Below are 21,392 nucleotides of genomic sequence, written 5' to 3' on the forward strand. Positions count from 1 at the left end.
CGAGTTTAAGGGGAGCCGGGGCAGCGCAAGGCAACAGTCGCCGGCTGCGCCGGAGGAAGGAGTGGGTCTGTGAGGAGAGGTGCGAGCGGCGGCGGCCTCCCCGTGTCTCCGTGCCATGGCGCTGCCGGCGACTCGACGCGCTGCTGTGAGTACCGCTCGGGCTGCGGCGGGGGCCGGGAGCCGGGCCGGCGGACGGGGCCCGCGCGGGGAGAGGGCCGGCGGTGAGCGGCGGCGGCTCTCGGCGCTTCACCCGGCCGGAGTCCCCCGGTGCCGCCGCGGGTACGGGCAGCGGCCGGAGCAGGCTGAGGCCTGCGGCGGGCCGGGGGGTGGAAGGACGGAGGCCGAAGCTGGGCTGAGCGCCGCGGGAATGGCGGTGAGGGGGTGCGCACTGCCCTCGTTCTCCGCGGGCTGGAGGGCATTTAACCTGGTGCTGCCCTCAGCTTGCACCTGGCCTTGGCCGTCTGCTCCTCCCCCTCCGAGAGGGAGGGAGGCGTGCGTGGGAGGAGGGGAATAAATTGAAGGTACTGAACGGGAAGGTGCAGGAAGGGAATCCAAGAAGCTCTTTTCCATGGTGACTGTCTAACGGTCTAAAGTAAACTCCACAAGAAACTCCTGAAACTTGGCCGTTTTTTTTTTCTCTGCATAATAAAGGGTGTTTATTTTCAAAAAAACTTTAGTTTTAAACAACTTTTTAATTTATGTGGTATGCATGTAACAAAGAAGTGGGCTTGTTCAGCTTCGTGGGAATACTGCTATAGTTACAAAGTGTGTAAATACAATAAATAGTTAAGCATCAGGTGAGCACTGTAATATTAAAAAGTCGTTTGTGGGGAAGAACGAGATAGGGTGCATTGCCCTAATCTTGCAACATGTCCCCTCTATACAGAGGGGACTTTTTCCTCTGAGCATGTGTGAATGGGTAAGAAATAAAAACTGGCTGAGTATTGGATAGCACACACAGAGGTGCACTGGCACAGTGGTGGTAAGTATGTAAAGGAGTTAGGCATCTGAAAATTAAATAAACTTGGTTTCTGTCTTTTAAGCTGTAATTCTGTTGGTTTAGGTCACAAGAGGGATGGAGAATGCTGTGACTGAACTTAAAAGTAAAGCCAAAACGCACCTTACTGGCAAAAGGGCTGCTTTGGAAGAAATAGGAAATAAAGTTGCAACGAGAGGAACACGTGTAGCTACTAAGGTAAAGGAATATTTGAAATCTGTCTATAAGGAAAGGATGGATTACTAGCTCTGTACTAACAGTAATTGTTTTCACTACAGAAAACAGAATGCTCCAAAGCATCTATAAAGCCTACAAAAGGACCTAGCAAGACAATAAATGTAACTGTACTGCCTAAACCTCCAGCTGCTGTGAATCGAGCAATCAAAGAAATAGATGTTCCAAAGGTAGGAAGTAATGATATTGTTCTGATTCTTAATTTGATTTGCAGCTGATGTGGTTTAGGCCACTTCGGCAACTAAACTCTAAACAGCTGTTCACTCGCCCTCCCCCATGCCCTGGGGATGAGGAAGGGAATTAAAGGATAAAAGGAAAAGAGACCCGTGGGTTGAGATAAGAACAATTTACTAGTACTGCTACTAATATATCATTGTACATATATGTATATATTCATAAATATATACGAATGAGAGATGTACGGTGTAATTGCTCACCACCCCTTTACTAAGGCCCATCTCATCCTGAATTAACAATCCCAAAACAGGTAAGTACTGACATCAAAATCCCGGATGAGCGAGAGGCCCGAAAACAGAGAGCAAGACAGAGAGCACTCTGAGTCCAAAAGTGAGAGCCCCGGAAGAGCAAAGGCCCCATTTTTATGCTGGGCATGACATGAAATACTAATTCGCCAGTTTGGCCTCAATCCTAAGTCTAAGTACAAATCATGAGGGGAGTTGTGGACCCTCTGTCCCGGCTATGCTCCCCCCTATGCTGTTGTGCTCCTGCACACTGGCGAGAACATGGGAAGCTGAAAAGTCCTTGAGACCTCAGTGCCAACTATAAACATCAGTGCACTATCAGCGTTCTTCTCAGAGCGAGCCTCTGAGTAAAACCAAAACACGGAGCTCTTCTAGCTGCTGAAAAGAAGAGCTAACTCTGTCCCAGCTGAAACCAGGACAGTATCCACCCCTTATTCCATACCACGCACATCATGTTCAAACCTCATGTAATACATGGATACTATTTCCTTAGTCTGTGGGTCATCCCTTCAAAATGTGTGTTGAGTTCATTTAGTCTGTAACTCCTGACTTCATCTGTTGTAGCAGTCTCTCAGGGCAGGAAAGATGATGTGGAATTCGCTCAGTCGGTAGAACAGATGATGTAGTCTCTGTTGCATGTGATATCTGGAGCTTGTACTTGGTGTATCCGGCAACAGTCCATGTCCACAGTCTGCGGGTTGAAGATGGCGATCTCGAGGAAGTTGCTGGGTATCTGGAATCAGTTCTGGTTCTCTCGAAGTTCATTCTTCATTAACCTGGATGATTCTTAATTTAATGTCATCAGTATAATGTAACAACCATAGCAATGATGGTATGCAGTGACAGAGTTATTTAGCAATTAATATCACACAATTCAATTCAGTTTATCGTCTATTTTCACCCAACATCAAATTCCCTTGAGGTACACATTGGACTTCCTCATCCTTCTGCATCACCCACCAAGTGCACCCAGGTCCTTGAGCAAAAGCAATCCCACAAATGGTTTACCTTTACCCGAGGCAGGAATAACCCAAACTGTCTTCCCCTGCATATTCCTCATGTGCGCTACAGGGACTTTATTCCCCTCTACAGTACGTAAAGGTTCTGACTGGGCAGGACCAGCTCGATTGGCAGATCCTCTAGTGTTGACTAGCCAGGTGTGGCCTTTGCCAAACGTGTATCCCAGTGTTTGAAAGTTCTACCACCTATTGCTTTCAGTGTGGTTTTTAGCAGTCCATTATATTGTTTTCCCAGAAGCTGGTGCATGATAGGGGATGTGATATACCCACTCAATGCCATGCTCTTTGGCCCAAGTGTCTGTAAGATTGTTATGGAAATGGGTCCTTTCATCTGACTCAATTCTCTCTGGGAAGCCATGCCACCACATGACTTGCTTTTCAAGGCCCGAGATTGTGTTTCGGGCAGTGGCATGGGGCACAGCATAGGTTTCCAGCCATCCAGTGGTTGCATCCACCATTGTGAGCATGTAACGCTTGCCACTACAAGTTTGTGGAAGAGCGATACAATCAATCTGCTAAGCCTCCCCATACTTACATTTTAACCAATGTCCTCCATCCCAAAGAGGTTTTAACCGCTTGGCTTGCTTGATTGCAGCGCATGTTTCACATTCATGGATCACCTCTGCAGTAGTGTCCATAGTTAAGTCCACCCCTTGATCATGAGCCCATCTGTATGTTGCATATCTTCTTTGATGGCCTGAGGCATCATGGGCCTAATGAGCTAAAAATTTTTCACCTTTATGTTGCCAGTGAAGATGTTAAGGTGAAAAATGTTCACAGTGTTAAGGTGAACATTTTTCACCTTTATGTTGCCAGTCCACCACCTGAGGTGCTTTAATCTTAGCAGCCCGATCCACCTGTTGAAACCAGGACAGCAACTTAGAGCTCTAACTTCAGAACAGTTTGTAGATGTATCTTGTTTACCTGCTGAAAAAGCAAAGCCTCTGTACTGAAGTTTTGGTTTAATGCATGTTATGCTTAAAGGCTAACGTTGAAGGGGCAGAACTAGCTGTTAAGTACTGGATGAAGTTTCTGCTTTACCTGGCAATTAATGGAAGGTCTTCTAATTCTCTCTGCACAGCATCTTGGTGACAGCTTGCTGCACTAGAATGCAAGCTCAGTTTCAACTTATTTTATCTCAAGAAACTGCATTAGTAACTGGAAAAACATGGAAACAAATGTTGCAGCTGAAACAGTAGAAATGTAAGCACTATGATCTGTTCCTTAGATTCTGTCTCCTGTCCCTATGGATGTGTCTGCACAAGAGGAGGATTTGTGCCAAGCCTTCTCTGATGTGCTGCTCCACAACGTTGATGACATCGATGCTGAGGACTGGGGGAATCCCCAGCTGTGTACTGACTACGTGAAAGATATCTATCTGTACCTGAGAGAGCTCGAGGTATGACATCCTGCGTCTGCGCTTCTGCAGTCTAGTGCTCATCGTGTTGCTCACACAGTTGTTGTTTCTCCAACAGCTGCAGCAGTCAGTCCGCCCGCATTACCTTGATGGCAAGACAATCAATGGGCGTATGCGTGCAATTTTAGTTGACTGGCTTGTCCAGGTCCACTCAAGATTCCAGCTGTTGCAGGAAACGCTGTATATGTGTGTTGCAATTATGGATCGCTTCTTACAGGTAAGAATGATGCTTCTCAACTCACGTTTGGATTAGGGGACTTGTTCAATGACTATGCTTTTAAAGGAGTTTAGGATTTATCCTTTCTTTATAAATCTAAGAACCTGTGAAATCTGCTCTTTGTGTAAGAGCTCTGTATAATGTAGCATCTTAACTCTGAGGCTGCAGTCCTCTTTGAGCCTGTCATTATAGCGACACTTCTGACTCCAAGTGGAAAAATCTCATTTATAAGAATGAGCACTGTCATTCTTCTGTTTTTAAACTGATAAATTAGAATCTGTTTATCTAGAGTTTGACATTTTGGGGCCTGCTTTTTAAATTCCTATATTGCAGAGTCATCCAGTAGCTCGTAAGAAGCTTCAGCTGGTGGGTGTAACAGCGCTGCTTCTAGCCTCAAAATACGAAGAGATGTTCTCTCCTGATGTAGCAGACTTTGTTTACATTACTGACAATGCCTACACCAGCGATGAAGTTAGAGAAATGGAGATGGTTATTCTTAAAGAGTTAGACTTCAACTTGGGACGACCTCTTCCAATTCACTTCTTAAGAAGAGCATCAAAAGCTGGGGAGGTGAGTACCTGTCCTAATTATCTAGAACTTTCCTACATGTGTAAAGTCTTACCAGGGTTGCTTCTGGCATTTTTATCACATGATCTTACTTTCTGCTTACATACTCGATCAAAAAATATTCCTGCTATGAAGCTCCACTGTGTGCAGTAATGTGACAAAGTCACTGTGGCAGCCAGTAATGGTTCACGTTTGTATATACTGGGGTCTGTGTTCAGTCTTGGTGGCAGTAATTTTACTGCTAGAGTAAATTAAACATACCTAGAGCAGAAACTTTGCTTTTAGAGTAATCTTTTGTCTGGTGATCAGGGTGTTCCCTAGTAAAAGGGGAGCAGTGTTGCAGTTCTTTGTAATTTTTGGATATTGTGTTATTTAGAAATCAAAAGATGAGCTTTCTCTTTGACCTGATCCTCTTTTCACTTGAGTGTAACTACTTAGGTGGAAACTGCCACGCTTGAAGTGGGCTTCAGTTACCTCAACAGACCACTAGGTAACTCTTGAAGTTAGCCGACTGTTCTAATATGGATCTCCTTAAGTCATTTTACATTCCTCCCCCTGCTACCTTAGTGTATTACAAAGGCAGCACTTGTATCCCTGGTTGAGCACAGCAGTGCCTGATGCTGCATTTTTCTGTTAAAATCCCTCACTTTGCGTCTAAATTCCAAATGGCGGCTAGAGTAGACTGGTTTGGACTCTGGTCTTAATTTCGAGATGAGTGCCTGTTGGAGAGTACAGTCCCTAGACCTTAATAAATATTTTGTTGACTATTTTTGTTTTGTCAGTTAACAAATAGAATAAACAATTCTGAATTATTATGATAAGGTGAAATGAAACTTTGTGAATTAACAAACTCTCAATCTGTTAGGCTGATGCTAAGCAACATACACTAGCAAAATACCTAATGGAGCTGACGCTGATAGACTATGACATGGTTCACTATCGTCCTTCAGAGATTGCAGCTGCTGCATTATGCTTGTCCCAAAAGATTCTGGGACGTAACAAATGGGTATGTATAATCAAACTCATTGTTAGGAGATTTTCCCTTCAGTCAATTGAATTGAACCATTAAAACAGCTACTTCAGAAAATTGTGTTTAGGTTAGTAATGATGCTGGTGATCAAATGACAGTTGGGCAGCCTGATGCATAGTTGCAGGTAGAAAAAGGAATATACCACTGAAAACATACTATCTTTTTTTCTATGTGAATGCTGTGGTATGAAATTCTCTTGAAAGTATTGAGTTAGAGAAGGCCACACTGTAAATAAAGGTACGTTTTCATAATTTGCACAGTACATGTAGAGTAATGAAATCATGGACCATGAATGGTGAACTGTAATTCAACTAGTGGTTACTCTTGCAAGGGTTGCTGCTTTTATCTTCTGTGCAGTGTAGAAATGTGGTTCTTGGCATCAATGTGTCCAGATGTACACTGCACACCAGAAGTGACTCTGGATCTGTCGCCCAAACTGACAGTACTGCCATTTGTAGCACTCAAGGCTAGTGCATGAAGCTTAGGGCGTTTGCTACCTGAAGTGATTGTGTCTTGAGCAGCAATCTCCGCTTCAAAAATCCCAAATTTCCTACTGTTATGCTGCAGGGTCCAAAGCAGCAGTACTACACTGGGTATACAGAAGACAGTATTGTGATGACTATGAAACATATGGCCAAGAATGTGGTTAAAGTAAATGAGAAGCTGACAAAATACACTGTAAGTATGACTACTTAAGTCTTCTTTTTATTGTTTTAGAAACACCTTTGCTGCATATTGTAGCTCCTTCCATAATGTTCTGTATATTATCTTAAAGCATATGCTATTCTGATGAGCCTGTGAGAGGATGTTGGCATTAGTACTAACTTCAAAACATTTAAGACATACTCTGCTCTTGCTACTTGGCAAGCTGGTTCATTTCTAACCTTGTTTGTTTGTTTGCTTGTTTTCCAAGCAGTCAGGCTAATTGATCCTAAATTACCTGCCTGAACACACAAATACTGTATGTGTAAATCTTTTGTAACACTGTTCCTCTGCCTCTGCAGGCTATAAAGAACAAGTATGCAAGCAGCAAACTGCTGACGATCAGCACGATCCCTCAACTGAGCGGTGAGGTAATCGAGGACCTGGCTTCGTCACTCTTATGATAACGCCAGGCAGCAAGTCCTGACTTTGTCCTTGTTTGTCTATTGAGGCAAAACTACTGTTCTTGTACATAGCACTCCAGCCTTACCACAGACGTTTCAGACTCACTCAGGTGGTGACATTTTAAACTTGCTTTGTAATACAACTCTCTACCTAGAAATAAAGCTCCTCTCTTTTAAAAAAAAAAAAAAAAAAAGAAAAAGTATTGTGACTGTGAATCTTTAAAGCACTACCTAGACATGTCTGCAATCTCATGTCCAAGCAGGACCTATTTGACTACATAGGTGACTGATACAACTTGCTGTTAGATGTGGACGATTATTTTCAGTGGTTGTTTCCAATGAGAATCTCCAGGCTTTATAGTGGGTTATGTTTGGTAACTTGTGGTTTTCACTCGTAAGGTAAGAAAGAGCAGACAGGCAGTTTGTCTTGGTGTACCTTAAAAGATACTAAGTATGTGCTCTATTTCAGTGCCTTGTCCCCAAGAAATATAGAGGATTTTTTTTTTTTATAGTTTGTTGCCTCCAAGTTTAGGAAGAGAAGTTGGCCAGCTGTAACAGGTATTAGCCTTGTGTAAGTCTTGGTGTTTAGGTAACATAACACAATGTGTTCTCTATCTTTGTGTAGCTAAACAAAGGGAGTGAAGGTAGGGAAAAAAAAAATCTAAGTCTCCTGTGATGCTAATGACTGTGTGCAGGGGCTGTAGGTGTGGAAATATAGGGATGAGACCTTTTGAACCAGCTCAGGTCTTAAAACCTGCTCCACTTCTTGGACAAAAAAACCCAAAACTTGCATTTCATTGCCTGTTCACTTGCACACCCTCCCACCTTTTTTTTTGTTTTGTTGTTTCCTCCAATAAAGCTCTGTTCCTGGCGAGTCAAACTCGCCGTAGATTCTTCCTTATCACTTAACATTTTGCGTTCCTTTGTTTCTAACAAACATTGGTATCTGTATGCTCAAGGAGTAAAAGTGTGTAAGTAATGCAACTTTTCTGCCTCAATACCTCATTTAAACCTGTTTGTTAACTTAGTCCTATGTAAGTAATGTTAAGTTACAGGCCCTTAGGTATTCTGTAAGTTACACTGAACTCATTACATCCCTTTTCCCAGTTGTCTCCTCTTCACCAGTGTGCTGGCTCTGATGTAGAAGGTAAGAACCCAATACTGCAAAATTAGCTCAGGCCTCAGTGGGAAGGTTGTTGCAACTACTGATTGTTACCCTCTCAAGCAGGACTAGTAAGCCTAGCACTTCAAATGGCAAATGGTCTTGAAAAATGTGCTTGATCCCTTGTATATGTTTGTATCCCTCGTCCGTATATTATTTCCCCCCCGGGACTGAGGCCCTAGTTCCTGTCTTCCAGAAGTGGCTTCTACAAGTCCATCACCTCTTAACGGCAGTGGAGTTTGTGTGCCTAAACCAGGCTTAGGCAGTGGCTTAGAAGGGAGGGGATTCAAGACTTTTAGCTGTATCTTGAAGCTAATGCAACTTCTTAATATCAACATACAGTTTTTTTTAATTGCTTTTAACAAGAAAACGTAATGCACAGCACTTGAGGTAGGCATAGAGAAAACGGTTTGGTTTGGAGCAAAGGAAAAGGGGATTTTCAATAGAAGTAGTGGAGTAAAATCCAACGTGTTGTTGTGAAGGGATCTGTTTGTACATGTAACTGAAAACAAACTGCACAGAGAACAGACCTGTTCAGGTAACTGCTGGTTGTGGTTTATTTTATGGAGGTTTAGAAGGCAAAGCATGAATGCTGATAACTGTATGGCAAGCAACAGCCCCTCTGGTGTGGGAGAGAATCAGACTTGAGCAGTAACACTTTTTTGCCATTTAAAAGGAGTAGTGCATATCTGTAAGTACCTGGCATAAAAATTCTGTAACTACTTCATGAGTAAGAACAGTGGAATACTACATTATACATTCATACATGTTTCTACCATACTTGTTTTTTATATACAGTGTAAGATCTGTTTCTATAAATGTACAGCTCTGCATAAAGACTCTTCTTAGAGCATTAAACATAAATCCAACATGGGCCAGCCATATTATAATACAAGTCTTGAAGAAGGCAACATTGTATAGCATACATGGCTTCACTACAGGCAAATTGTGCTTGACAAATTTGGTGGCCATCTATAATGGGGTTACAGCATTGGTGGATAAGGGAAGAGCAACTGACATCATCTGCCTGGACTTATCCAAAGCATTTGAAACTGTCCTGCATGACATCATTGTCTATAAATAGGAGAGATACGGATTTGACAGGTGGAGCACTTGGTGGATAAGGAATTGGCTGGATGGTTGTACTCAAAAGAGTTGCGGGTCAACAGTTTGATGTCCCAGTGGAGACCAGTGACGAGTGGTGTTCCTCAGGAGTTGGTATCAGGGCCAGTGCCGCACGTTTAACATCTTTGTCAGAGACATGGACAGTGGGATCGAGTGCACCCTCAGCAAGTTTGTTGATGACACTGAGCTGTGCAATGTTGTGGACACACTGGAGGGAAGGGATGCCATCCAGAGGGACCTTGACAGGCCTGAGAGGTGGGCCCTTGCGAACCTCATGAAGTTCAACATGGCCAAGTGCAAGGCCCTGCATTTGGGCTGGGGCAATCCCAAGCACAAGTACAGGCTGGGCAGAGAATGGATTGAGAACAGCTCTGAGGAGAAGGACTTAGGGGTTTTGGTTGATGAGAAGCTCAACATGAGCCAGCAATGTGCGCTGGCAGCCCAGAAAGCCAACCACATCCTGGGCTGCATCAAAAGAAGTGTGGCCAGCAGGTTGAGGGAGGTGATTCTGCCCCTCTACTCTTGTCAGACCTCACCGAGTTCTGTGTTCAGCTCTGGGGCCCCAACATAAGAAGGACATGGACCTGTTGGAACAAGTCCAGAGAAGGGCCGTGAAGATGATCTGAGGGCTGGAGCACCTCTCCTATGAAGACAGGCTGAAAGAGTTGGGGTTGTTGACCCTGGAGAAGGCTCTGGGGAGATCTTATAGCAGCCTTCCAGTACCTGAAGGGGGCCTACAAGAAAGCTAGAGAGGAATTTTCTACAAGCATGTGTAGTGATAGGACAAGGGGCAATGGCTTTAGACGGAAAGAGGGGAGATTAATATTAGACAGAAGAAATTCTTTACTTTGAGGATGGTGAGGCACTGGAACAGGTTGCCCAGAGAAGTTGTGGATGCCTCATTCCTGGAAATGTTCAAGGCCAGGCTGGAGGAGGCTTTGAGCAACCTGATCTAGTGGAAAGTGTTCCTGCCCATGGCAGGGGGGTTGGAACTAGATGATCTTGAAGGTCCCTTCCAACCCAAACCATTCTACGATACAGTACTACATAGTTTTCTGTTTTAACTTCTTACAGTGCCTGCTGGAGTCCCTAAACACATCAGCAAACAAACCAGTTCCACTACAACTCTGTACATAATTACTTACATACTCCATCACAGTAGGTTTTTAGATGGTAATATTCCCAAATGAGCCTAAATCTTTTTGATGTGTAGCAGCAGCATACTTAACATGTTCCCCAGAACCGTCTGCATGAGTGGAAATGTGCATTTAATGTTATCTTCAGTAGATAGTTAAAAAGGTCACTGATAACTCAGCTGAAGGCACTTAGTAAATATGCCCCTTTCAAAGTCCCTGGTCCCAGACTGCAAAGCACCTTTCTGTTTCAAGGTGGTAGGTTTGAACATTCTTTGCTTACTAGGTGTTAACACCAGGTTTTAAATATAATAAATAATTGGTCAGTATGTCCATGGCTGAATGCTTCTGAGAGAAGGGATCAAAGTCTGCGCTGTGGGTAATTTTCTTCCTGCTCATATACAACTTTACTGGTGAAAATGCTGCTGAGAGTGGCAGATCTCAGAAGTGTCCTGAACCCAAGGGAAAAACATCTTCAGCCACTAGTAACTTCGTGCAAATTTTTGTCTGATGGTCTTTTATATCTTTGTGACATAATTGTTGGGAAACAGACCTTGTTTCCCTCGTAGTCTTCCTGTCCACCAGCCGGAAGGATCTGTGACAAAGCAAAGTAAGTAGTGAGGTTCTGTAAACTTTTGTATACTTTCTGAGGCAGCCTTGCAAAGCTATTCCATGCAGCAAGAGCCTTTTTGTGAAGGACTAAGGAGAAATGATTTGGAGACCCTGACTCTGCTAATCTTTTGGCCGTATCACAGTGCCTCCAGAGAGTTGGAACTGCTGTAGCACAGTGCCTCCAGAGAGTTGGAACTGCTGTATTATTTTTTGGTTCTTGTGCTGTAGCTGTGGTTTAGGCTAATTTTTCAGCCAGAGCCTGTGATAGAATTACTCTTAACTAAATCTGCAGATCTGCAGTACCAAATAATGGGTATGTCATTGATCTGTCTGACCTGCTTTTAAGTGAAGAGGTGTGGCAACTTCTCTGCTCCCCGAGCTATCATAGAAATCTGCAAGCCTAATGAGAGAAGATAACCATGGGGTGGCTCAAAAAGTCCTGTCTTTTAACTACTTGTGACAGTGTACCTTCAAGATTAGTACTTAAGTAACAAAACCTTTGATCTCTACGTACCTTCTTTAATTATATCAATCGTGTCGTTGGCATTAAAGCTAAGTTCATCCGTGTCCTGAGCGTCATATGCGTACAGTGCCCTGCACTGTGGTACCTGAGGCTTCGGCTTTGGCTGTGGTTTAGGCCTTCCTCCAGCTGGTGGGGGTCGGTTTGTTGACTGCCTGCGAACACTAATAGGAAAGCAAACGTTAACATGCTTCAAAGCTACAACTTGAACCTGAGCTTCATCAGCCCCTCTGTCCTAATGAACTGATTCTAAAGAGTATCGCAGAACAAGAGAAATCGGATTCTTTTAAATGTCACAACAATTAAAAATAGCGGTGTAAGACTTTGCTGTGAAAGGGACAGAGTTGCCATTTCTGTCCCACTGAAATGGATAAATGGGCACTTCCAAACAGCAGTTCAAATGCAGAGAAGACGTTTTAGTGCTCAGGCTGGAATGTAAACAAGTGTGCACATGCAATTCATGCATATCTTGGCATCTACACAGCTTAGTCTTTCCCCACGTGCCCCAGCTTCACCAGGGATGTAGTTTCGAGTATTAAAAACAAAGTTCTAGCTCACAGGCTTGCTACTTTACCATTCTTGTGACTAAGCTGTAAGAGAGACTGCATCTCTTTTAGGTTGCCTCAGATTCCAGGGCCGTCTATGGACTTGTTGTGTTATAGTCAACTCTGAAGCAGCAGGGGAGATGCTGCACAAACTCTGTCACAGCTGTGACCACTCCAAAGATTAGGAAGGGGAAAGAGGGAAGAAATGCATTTTGCCAGCTCATCAGCTAATAAAGGCTGGAAGAGAGAACAGGTATTAGATGCAATAGGTCAGTTTAAAATAAATAATAAATAACTGTACTGAATGATTAGAAATGTTGCAGTGATATGGAGGAGACTGAACTATGATTGGGTTATGTAATGCCACAATAATGTCACACAGCTCTTGCAGAAACGGTTTGCAGTTACTTACATGAAGTCCTAGACTTAATTTTTAATACATCTCTGTCTAGTGCTGAGTCTGTGTCGTGAACTGCACCAGAAACAGCTTTGAAGTAAGTGTTAACTGCATTTCAGTCCTACGTTTATCTACTAGGAGAGAGGGTTTTTCTCCTGTTGCTCAGCATGTATTGACTTTGCTTGGGATAGGGTACATTGTGAAACCTAGACCTGGGTAGGGAAAGAACAGCATTCAGAGCAAGTCTTTTAGAAAAGTAGCTCAGCTTTTCTGCAATCACAGTAGAACAGGGATATCTTAAATGAGCTGTTTTGCTGGTGAGAGCATGCTATTTCTAAGCTCGGGCTTGTATTGGCTTGTTAGTGATGGCTAGAAATTAAAGCTGTGCTAGTACCAGTGCATCCTTCTTGGTGGCTTTGCTAAAAATAAACATAATTCACAAGTTTTATCTATGGCGGCTGTGGTTTTGAAAGACTAAATTCACAACTCTTGTAGCTCATACCTTGTGTATAGGGAGCACTAGAGCTTTCCCTTGTGCAAAACGTCAGAGAGGAAACTTATCTGAAAAGCAGTGCTGAATAAAGTAATATTGTTTCTTTTTAGTACATGAAGGAAAGAGAGCTGGCAATGCTGAGGCAGCCAGCCTTGTCACTTTCGTACACGTGTGCTCCTTTTGGTCTCACTGCTGCTAAACGCCTCTAGGATGTTCTTCGTTGTGGTCAACGTATTGAGGAAACTGGAGGATAGCCATGCTGGGAACGCTCCTGAACAGGCAGAACCCCTCAGGGGTCGGGCACACCTGCTGCCCTGTTCCTTTGTGAGCCCCACTCTGTTCTGGACCGGCTTTGGGAATTGACCTGTCTGGAAAACGCTCCGCTGACCTGGCCAGGTGAGTGTTCGGGCCGGAGGGGTCCCGGTTCTCGCGCTGGCCGCGGTGACAACGGCGAGCAGGCAGTGAGGGCACCAGCAGCACCGCCCCGGGTTTGGTGCCGCGGGGCCGCGCGCTGTGCCTCGCGGCTGCCAGCAGAGGGCGCGCGCCTACCCCGATGCGGGCGCCGGCCGGCACGCGCGCGGCTGACGGGGCGGCCGCGCTTGGGCGGGAACGGGCCGAGGCGGCAGCGTTGGCAGCGCTGACCGCAGCGGCCGGGTGGTGAGTTTGGGGATTTTCCCGCCGTTTACCCCGAGGAGATTGTCCCCGAGCTGTCTGCGGCCAGAGAGGTACCGTGGGTGGGAACAGCTGTGAAACAGCTACTGAAATGCGCCTCAGCCGCAGCGCTGTGGGAGGGACCGTAACTGGGCTGTGGCGCTATTACGGCCATTACCAACTGGGCTTTGGCCGGCGTGCTCGGCCTGCGGTGTGACGCACCAGCAAAGCCAGAACACTCCAGCTCCCAGACCAGCCTGACGCTGTCTGAGCTCACACAGACGTAACACCAAATTACCTGCTTGTGTCAATGGCACCTGAAAGTATATCCTCCTTGGGCTGCACTGCGCGCCTCTCAGAGTGGGACCTTTCCACCATTTCTGACCCAAATACTATTTTGCACTTCAGGAAGTGCAATTCGATGGACTTGCAGGGTGGACTAGACAGGCAGCAACTCCTGTATTGCAATATTAAGGGCTAAGCAATCACTTTGCCTGGCCCTTCTCAGATGTTCCTTTATCTTATACAGTAGCATCTGTATTGCTACTGCATGCTGCCTACAGCTGTGGCTCGCTTTGAAAGAAAAAAAAAAAACAAACCACAACAAAACCAAAAGAACAAAACAACCAACCCTAGTTCCCCTCCCTACCTCTTTCCTCAGAATCACAGGCTATGTTACTAAGCACTCTTTTGTCTTACTTGTGGCTTCCTATAGAGAAGCTTGACTTCCACAAAATCCATCCAGAGGGGAGCAATGGATGCCTGTGCCCTACTTGTTCTGGTTGCAATTACTGCTGTGTGTTTGTGGAGTTTTTTCTACCACTCTTGAGCATACACAGGTATCGGTGAAAACTGGGGCAGGCAGTGAAGATTTCATCCTAATACAGTGTGTTTTGTTTTCTTCCCTTGGACTACACCAATAATTGCCATTTAAAATGGTAACTATAAATAACAGAAGCTTTAATAAGAGATAACTCGTACGACTGGAACAGATGGGGTTGTTGATGTGCAGTCATGGCATTAGAAACTGTGGTATGATGCAACTAATCTTTTTAGTCCAACATGATAGTTCCTATCTCATTATGTACCTGGTGACTGCTACATTTTACAGTGATGCATGTGTCAGTCACAGTTGTCTGACTGAAATCACAATGGCTTTATCCTATGGGATTTTTGTTGTTGTTACATGAACCGTAGAAGTCTAATATTAACAAAACAGCTTTAACAATAAGTTGGCATGCAATGAGAAAATTTCACCACTTAAAGGCATGGAAGTTAAAAAAGATGGAAATGCATCTGAAAACATTAGCACGTGCTGACAGTTTTGAAATGGTTCTGTAGCAGTGGCCACTTGTTTCTGATTTCTTTCTCATTTGAAAACTGATCTTAAACAGAAAAATGCTCTAAATATGCTTACAATGTCTTATGGCTAACACTTGGTGCACAGTGGGAAAAATGACTGCCATTAGTACTGTAAAAAAAGCCACTGTACGTGCCGAATTTTGCTGGAGGGCTGACCACCTCTACTCTGTGTTTAAGAACTAGAAAGCCCCTACTTAGGAACCCTGTGCCCTTCTTTTGATACTGAAAATCTATCAACTCTGTGTACACTTGCTTATTACTTATTTGATTTCTTTGAGGTGTCTAATGCTCACTAGAAGCATCGCTGTAAGTAATATGCTAAATCAGTACCGTAGCCAGTTGGATCACACACAAAAAAGAATGCTTAGGCCAACAGGAGAATTTAGTGCAGAACATCTGCTAAGGAGCTTGTCTATGATAGTTGAGAAGGGTCTCTTGGTACCAAAAGTTGCTCTTGATATGGTTAAAAATTAATTTTTTTGCTGCCTCTAAGAACTCCATTTGTGTGGATCACTGGAGAAGGGGACTGAGCTGATCCATCTAATCCCTCAGAATATTCCAGGGCTGAGAGCAAATAGGTTAAGGATTGCAGAAGGTCAGGTGGAAACAGTGAAAGTTTGACTTAATCTTGATTTCTCCCAGATTTACTCGATGTCCTTCAAGTGCAAGCTCTCCCCTATTTGGCAAAATGATTTGTTGTGTCGGGCCTGTGAACTTGGACACGACTGGCAGCTCAGAGTGAAAATATCATGACTGCTTAAGTGTTAGTGAGCAACAACAAAAACCTTTGAATGTGGCACGTCAGTGCCGCATTATTACAGTGGACAATGTATGATAAAAGTGAAAGAATGGGATTGTGGGAAACTCTGAGGGCACTTCCTTAGGCAGAATTTTTACTACAGCATCGTCTCCGATTTTACTTCACACTTTTACATCACCTTCAGGGGATATATGCTGCTCTAGCTGTTGGTAAGCAAAGGCTCAGACTCTGCCATTAGTCAGTCAGTCACAGGTACAATGTAAAGCTTGTCGGGCGGCTCTCTGGGGGAGGCTGGGCTATAGAGGCGATCTCCTACAGAGGGAGGTAACAATCTGCTGGAGGGGAGGGAAAGAGAGAGGCCATTTGCAGGAAAAGAAGCAAGGAGGACACAGAACTGTAATTTACTAAGAACCTGCAAATACATAGTTCTCAGCAGGAAAAGCCTGAATTTCCTCTTGTTTTTCCCCTCAATATCGTGTGGACAGAGATGGAAGAATGATGGCTTGTTCAACATACACAGGGCTTTCCTACTTAACAAGGAGGTATTTATCATGCATGTTTACTTGAAGAGCTGTGGACTACAGAATTGTGTCTGCACTAGCCATTACTATGCAGAGTTATCATGTTTTACCACAGTGGATTTTTATTCTATCTGCTGTTGTAGCTTTTCTTGTTGATTCAATATGCTTTGGGACAACCAGCTGTTACTAACAGTAACTTCTCTGAGACTTGGTTACATCAGAATTAAATCACACAAATAGGAAGTCATCAGCAAGAAGAAACACAAACTGCTTATTCAGAACCAGCTTATTTCTTTTTTTTTTTTTTTTTTTTGCTAGGACTCCTGAATAGGCAGCAGTATTTGACAATTAAGTGGCACACAAATGCCCACTAAAGTAAAGTTCCACTAATCTTCTACAAGAGAGTGAAATGTAAGGGCTGAGTTAAAGTAGAACTGTTCAATCATTGAAAAACTTAATTTTATAAGGCCTTTATCATTCTGGAGCACTAAGGTCCCATAAATATTTGGGAGAAGACTCGTGTCTTCATGATTTCCACAAATGGGAGGTTTTGCCTGCTTCTGGATTTTCAGTCAAGATCTGGAGCAGCTGGTTTCAGAGTTGAGAACAACTTGTTCTGCTTCCCTCTACTAAGCCCCTGATTTCTTGGTTTCTTCTTTCTGCTACATGTGGTGATTGTTTTGATGCTTTTCACTCTTGGCTATTCGGAAATACCTAGTTATGACAGTAAGACCCACCCACCCCCACATCTTGTAGGACTGTCATGGTAATATATTCTGGAAGGCTGCAGCTTGGAAGTCCAAATGATGCTGAAATAATCTTGAATGTCATGCTGCCAAGCCTTCCTCCTAAAAAGAAGTACAAGTCTGGTATATGAGTTGGGAGTCAAAGCTGAAACAAAAGGACTATTAGCCAGCATTTCTGGGCATGACAGTTGCCATGAAGTATCAGAGCTACTGTTTATCATCTGTAAACCAGAAGGCAAAAAAGGCCTAGTTAAAACTCTGCCAAGTGTCTTAATGTCCTGAAGAAGGTACCATGCAAATTTAAGATATTAAACTAGAACTGGTTCACCTTTATTCCTAAAGGTCTGCAATGGACTATGTGTTTTGAAATCCTATGGCAGATGATGATACCTTTGCGTACAGCTCAACAGCACCATCTGGTGATCTATGTACACAATATAAGTTTATCAGTCATGAACAGTTTGGGTGTGTGAAGCTATTTACAAAAATTGACACTTTTTTCTCAGATTTAATGTAAAATCTTACCCGGCTGCTCCTTGGTCAGGTACTTTCAGGAAATCCAAGCTTTCTGGTTGCTGTGAAACCTTGCCTGATCCTCCTGACAGTTGCCGTGGTAAAGTTGGTCGTGTCATATTTGTGTACAGGTTTTTCTGATTGGCCCGTTGATTTCCTGGGACATGGGGAAGTGGCACAAACTGTGGAGGATTTATTACTCCGTTTTGCTGCTGACCTAGAAGTAAATGAAGTGTGAACACATCCACTCCAAACTACAGCTCAGTAAAGGTAGCTTTTCCTTGTGTTGATGGCTCAGCTGTCAGTTAGATTCTACTGTCAGCAAGACAGGAACTTGAAAACAAAATAATGTTGAATTCTTACAGTTTGATTTATACACAGTTTCAGGTCTGCTCATGATCTATTTTGGGTTCGTGTGTTCATGGACTTGTGCTCAAGTTTGAGACATGTGCCTTGAATGTTACAAGCAAGCAAGAAGATCAGCTCTCAGCTGAATTCAACCATATTAATGTTAGCTAGCATGTGACCACCACACCTCTTAAAATTTTATCCAGCTAAGAGCTGATCTAAAGCTAGCTAAAATTGCTGGGGGGGGTCTCTTTTCTTTTAAGCTCCGTCCAACTCCTTGAATACTGGATAGATTGTTTTTTAAGTTGCTATGAGTTATTTGTTTATTTTAACAAGCAAGTGTTTTGACTTTTTTGGTTTGGTTTGGTTTGTTGGTGTTTTGCTTTGTTTTTTTTTGTAAAAAAAAAAAAGGCCTTAATGCTACTTTGATAGCTCAAAAGGAGTTTGAATTTTCTAAGTGATGACAAGGGTAAATGCATTTAAATAATTATGCCTCTAACTTGAATTTAAAACAAACCTGCCAATGTCTGAGCTACTTGCAGGATCTCAGCTCTAAGGAGCTCAATTCTGCATGCTTTACATTCCTGAAACCCCCACTGAATAAAATGGGAGCTATGCTTGTATTAAAAATCAGATTGGTTTATGCTGTGGGTGATCCTCTCCTCTTTCCATTGTGATGATGTCTGTTGAAAATTAACAGAATGAATAGCTGTGCAGAGAGGAGAATTCATAATCACGACACTTGGAAAAAGCTTACTGCCTTCAACAGCTGGTCTTTGCTTCTTGCATTCTCTTGGTACTGTGGCAGAGACTAAGTAGTCATAAACTCATACATAAAACTCACTTTGGGACCCAAGCTAGTATGGCACATACATTATGGTTACTGAAATACAGGTTTGTTTTATTCTGAACATACACATAACAGTCTGTTCAGCAACTGGACCCTTACTTTCAAAACAGATGTGAAAATAGCAGAATACACTGTGGGCCGTCATCCTTGATCATTTGAAATGTTACTTTCCCACACTGGAGAGCAGGATGGAGAGAATTGTTTGTGACTTTCAAGGAAGAATGTGCCCAAATCATGCAATTGCCTCAGACTCCCTGAAAGTCTGGACAATCTAATTGGAATTCTTTTATAACAGCTGTCTTCAATCTTATTTTTCCAGATATAATTGGCTACTTTACAGAAGAGTTTGAATTAAAAAAAAAAAACAACACACCACAAACAGAAAACTGTGTTACAGTAATTGATTTGAGGTGTGTATGAAAGACTTCTCATGTTTTAAACATGATACCCTAATGCGTCATGGTCCACACAGCATTTAACTAGTACTTAACGCTTACCCTGCCTGGACACCACAGTGTGGTCCACTGGTCCATGAACATCTCGTTCAACTCCACAGTTGAACACTTGGGAAACGGTGAGTCAATAAATACCGTTCTCCTCTCGAAGTTCTTAGGCTAACTTAATTTTGTCTCTCTACGGCAGAGGTGAAGGGCCCTGATGACATCAATCCCTGCAAGAAAGTTAGCCCAGTGTCTTGCCGCACACAGAGGCAGGACTCTGTTGACATGTCTGTTCAGGAGCTGTCACAAGCACTGGGGTTATATGATTACAAAAGGCCATCCTGTACATATGGGCATCCTCTGGTGCCTTGGACTTGCCTGCAAATCTACATTCAAACTACCTTACCTACATGAGGCAAGTTTGGGCTTGGTCTGCAGGCACAAGGCTTATTGAACCAGTGTTTTTGTCTTTCTCATGTAGCTACAAAACTGCTGAAAGAGTTTTTGAAGATACTAAAACAGACTTTCCTTGCTTTAACTCATCCTGTATGAATGTTTTATATATGTGTTTGCAGACAGGTTAACTCCTTTAAACTACAGTAATTTCCCTCCATACTACAAGCAGTTCTTGCAGATCATGCTGGCCTTAGTTGGAGTCATATGGCTATGAAGTTTTACTAGGATTGGGAATTACCTAGTTAATTTGGTGACCAAGACTGGCTGCACACCCGACTTACACCATTAGCAATGTGCTTCTCAGTAAAGAACAGCTGACTGAAAGCAAACCCTTTGTTAAAAAAAATATTGTGGGAGTGTAATTAAAATAACTCTTGGGAAATGTTGGGTCAATGGAATATTGTTCTCCCCTCTGAGTTCACAGGCTAAATTAATCATATCTCCCAAGGGCAGAAGTGAAACACCCTAATGACATCAATCCCATGCAGAAAGCCATGCTGCTGACTGGCACAGCTGATACCTCTCAGCATTCAGCGCACACAAAAGTTGTTACATAACTGGGTAGGACAATGAGACATAAATTCGATGCTATTGTTTGACACTGAAAGCACTTTCACTGCAAAGCATCATCTATGGCTTGATAAGAGTGCAGCTTTTACCTTAGAAAGGAAATTGGAGAAGGCCATGGGGTTAGTTTTATATTCAGTGTCTTATACTAAGTGGCTGAACATGGTGGTGTCCATGACAACCAGGATATCTCTGGTGGAACACCAGTTTGATTGTCTTCGGACTCCAACAATACATTTCGTAAAACGCCTACAATATATGTTTTCCAGACAGGATCTTTTGAAGAGGATTTTAAACCTTTACTATGACTTTTTAATGGGTAAAAATTACCATATGACAAGAATAAAGCAAAAGCCTGAATCTGAAATTTTGTTTTTGCCCGAGACTAAGAGGACTTACCAGGAGGAGGCGGTGCGGCTCTCATAGGGTAAGTCTGACTTTGAGACCTGTTGGAATACCCTGTACTTTGGGTAAGGTTCCGTCTAGTAGGACCTGAAAGAAACCAGCAACATTTCGTTACCCTTTTACAATTATATTAATTAGGTACGTCCTTCTGGCTGCCAGACCCCTACTCTGTGATCAGAAAGAGCTGATCTTCAGGAATAATGAATCCGGCCAGTGTTGGCCAGGTTGTGCTAAAGCTTTAGATGCAGTAAGAATGTCTCAGGCTTATGCTCCCTTTTGTGATCCAGTTCAGCCACAGGATATAAAGTAAAGCTGTCTCAAGCCTACCGTTAAACGAGGCCCAAAAGACCACTAGCTTTATGAACTCATTTATAAACCATGGATAGCTGGCACAGCAGCACTTTTGACTGTACTGTTTCTGATCAGCAACTAGTATGAGAAGAAGGTAGGACACGAAACCTGAGACACTGGTCTATTTGCAGCTCAATCTTTGGCGAAGCAGAGAGGCTGCTTTTCCTCATATCACAGCCCTTCTTCATCAGCAAGCCTGCAGAAGCTCAGAGCAGGGTGAAAGACTCTTCCCCAAAATGCCTGGCTAATCGTGCCATTTGTAATATGTCACATGTTTAAATGCCCTAATTTCTTTTGCTGCGAGATAGAGAATTTCAGACGTTTCAGAAACAGTTGCTATATAGTGAAAGTAACAAAATTCCAGCA

The 21,392-nt window shown here is 43.3% G+C and overlaps 2 protein-coding genes across 4 annotated transcripts in view; one reads left to right on the plus strand and one right to left on the minus strand.

Annotated features, from left to right (window-relative positions):
- Nucleotides 1-88: 88 nt before the first annotated feature.
- On the plus strand, nt 89-8,208 carry CCNB2 (cyclin B2). 3 transcript variants are annotated; one of them, XR_015222536.1, is made up of 10 exons: nt 89-145; nt 1,064-1,195; nt 1,276-1,401; nt 3,961-4,131; nt 4,208-4,366; nt 4,700-4,936; nt 5,799-5,939; nt 6,531-6,641; nt 6,968-7,182; nt 8,177-8,208. XR_015222536.1 is itself a non-coding variant. In XM_086620181.1 (9 exons), exons 1-9 carry the CDS (start codon nt 116-118, stop codon nt 7,067-7,069), a joined length of 1,209 nt encoding a protein of 402 aa, XP_086476307.1. In that variant the 5' UTR covers nt 89-115; the 3' UTR covers nt 7,070-7,246. The 3 variants fall into 3 exon arrangements, 2 of the variants coding, with proteins under 2 accessions (XP_086476307.1, XP_086476308.1); XM_086620181.1 differs by lacking the exon at nt 8,177-8,208 and having other exon boundaries at nt 6,968-7,246; XM_086620182.1 differs by lacking the exons at nt 6,531-6,641; nt 6,968-7,182; nt 8,177-8,208 and adding an exon at nt 6,321-6,525.
- Nucleotides 8,209-11,007: 2,799 nt separating this feature from the next.
- Nucleotides 11,008-21,392, minus strand: part of MYO1E (myosin IE) — a 60,315-nt gene continuing 49,930 nt past the window's right edge. The window contains exons 26-29 of the mRNA XM_086620573.1: nt 20,670-20,762; nt 17,622-17,826; nt 11,616-11,785; nt 11,008-11,084 (exon numbers count right to left, since the gene is read on the minus strand). Coding sequence (XP_086476699.1) covers nt 11,008-11,084; nt 11,616-11,785; nt 17,622-17,826; nt 20,670-20,762 — 545 coding nt within the window. The remainder of the gene's footprint in view (nt 11,085-11,615; nt 11,786-17,621; nt 17,827-20,669; nt 20,763-21,392) is intronic.

Source organism: Tauraco erythrolophus, chromosome 14 (assembly GCF_009769465.1).
Source record: "Tauraco erythrolophus isolate bTauEry1 chromosome 14, bTauEry1.pri, whole genome shotgun sequence".
Taxonomy (NCBI): domain Eukaryota; kingdom Metazoa; phylum Chordata; class Aves; order Musophagiformes; family Musophagidae; genus Tauraco; species Tauraco erythrolophus.

Bases quoted from the DNA above. Each gene is read 5' to 3' on its own strand.
- CCNB2 (XM_086620181.1), top strand. From the start codon at position 116: ATGGCGCTGCCGGCGACTCGACGCGCTGCT. The intron at 1,402-3,960 runs GTAGGAAGTAAT...TCTGTTCCTTAG, and splicing joins AAGAAATAGATGTTCCAAAG to ATTCTGTCTCCTGTCCCTAT. The intron at 4,367-4,699 runs GTAAGAATGATG...CCTATATTGCAG, and splicing joins TTATGGATCGCTTCTTACAG to AGTCATCCAGTAGCTCGTAA.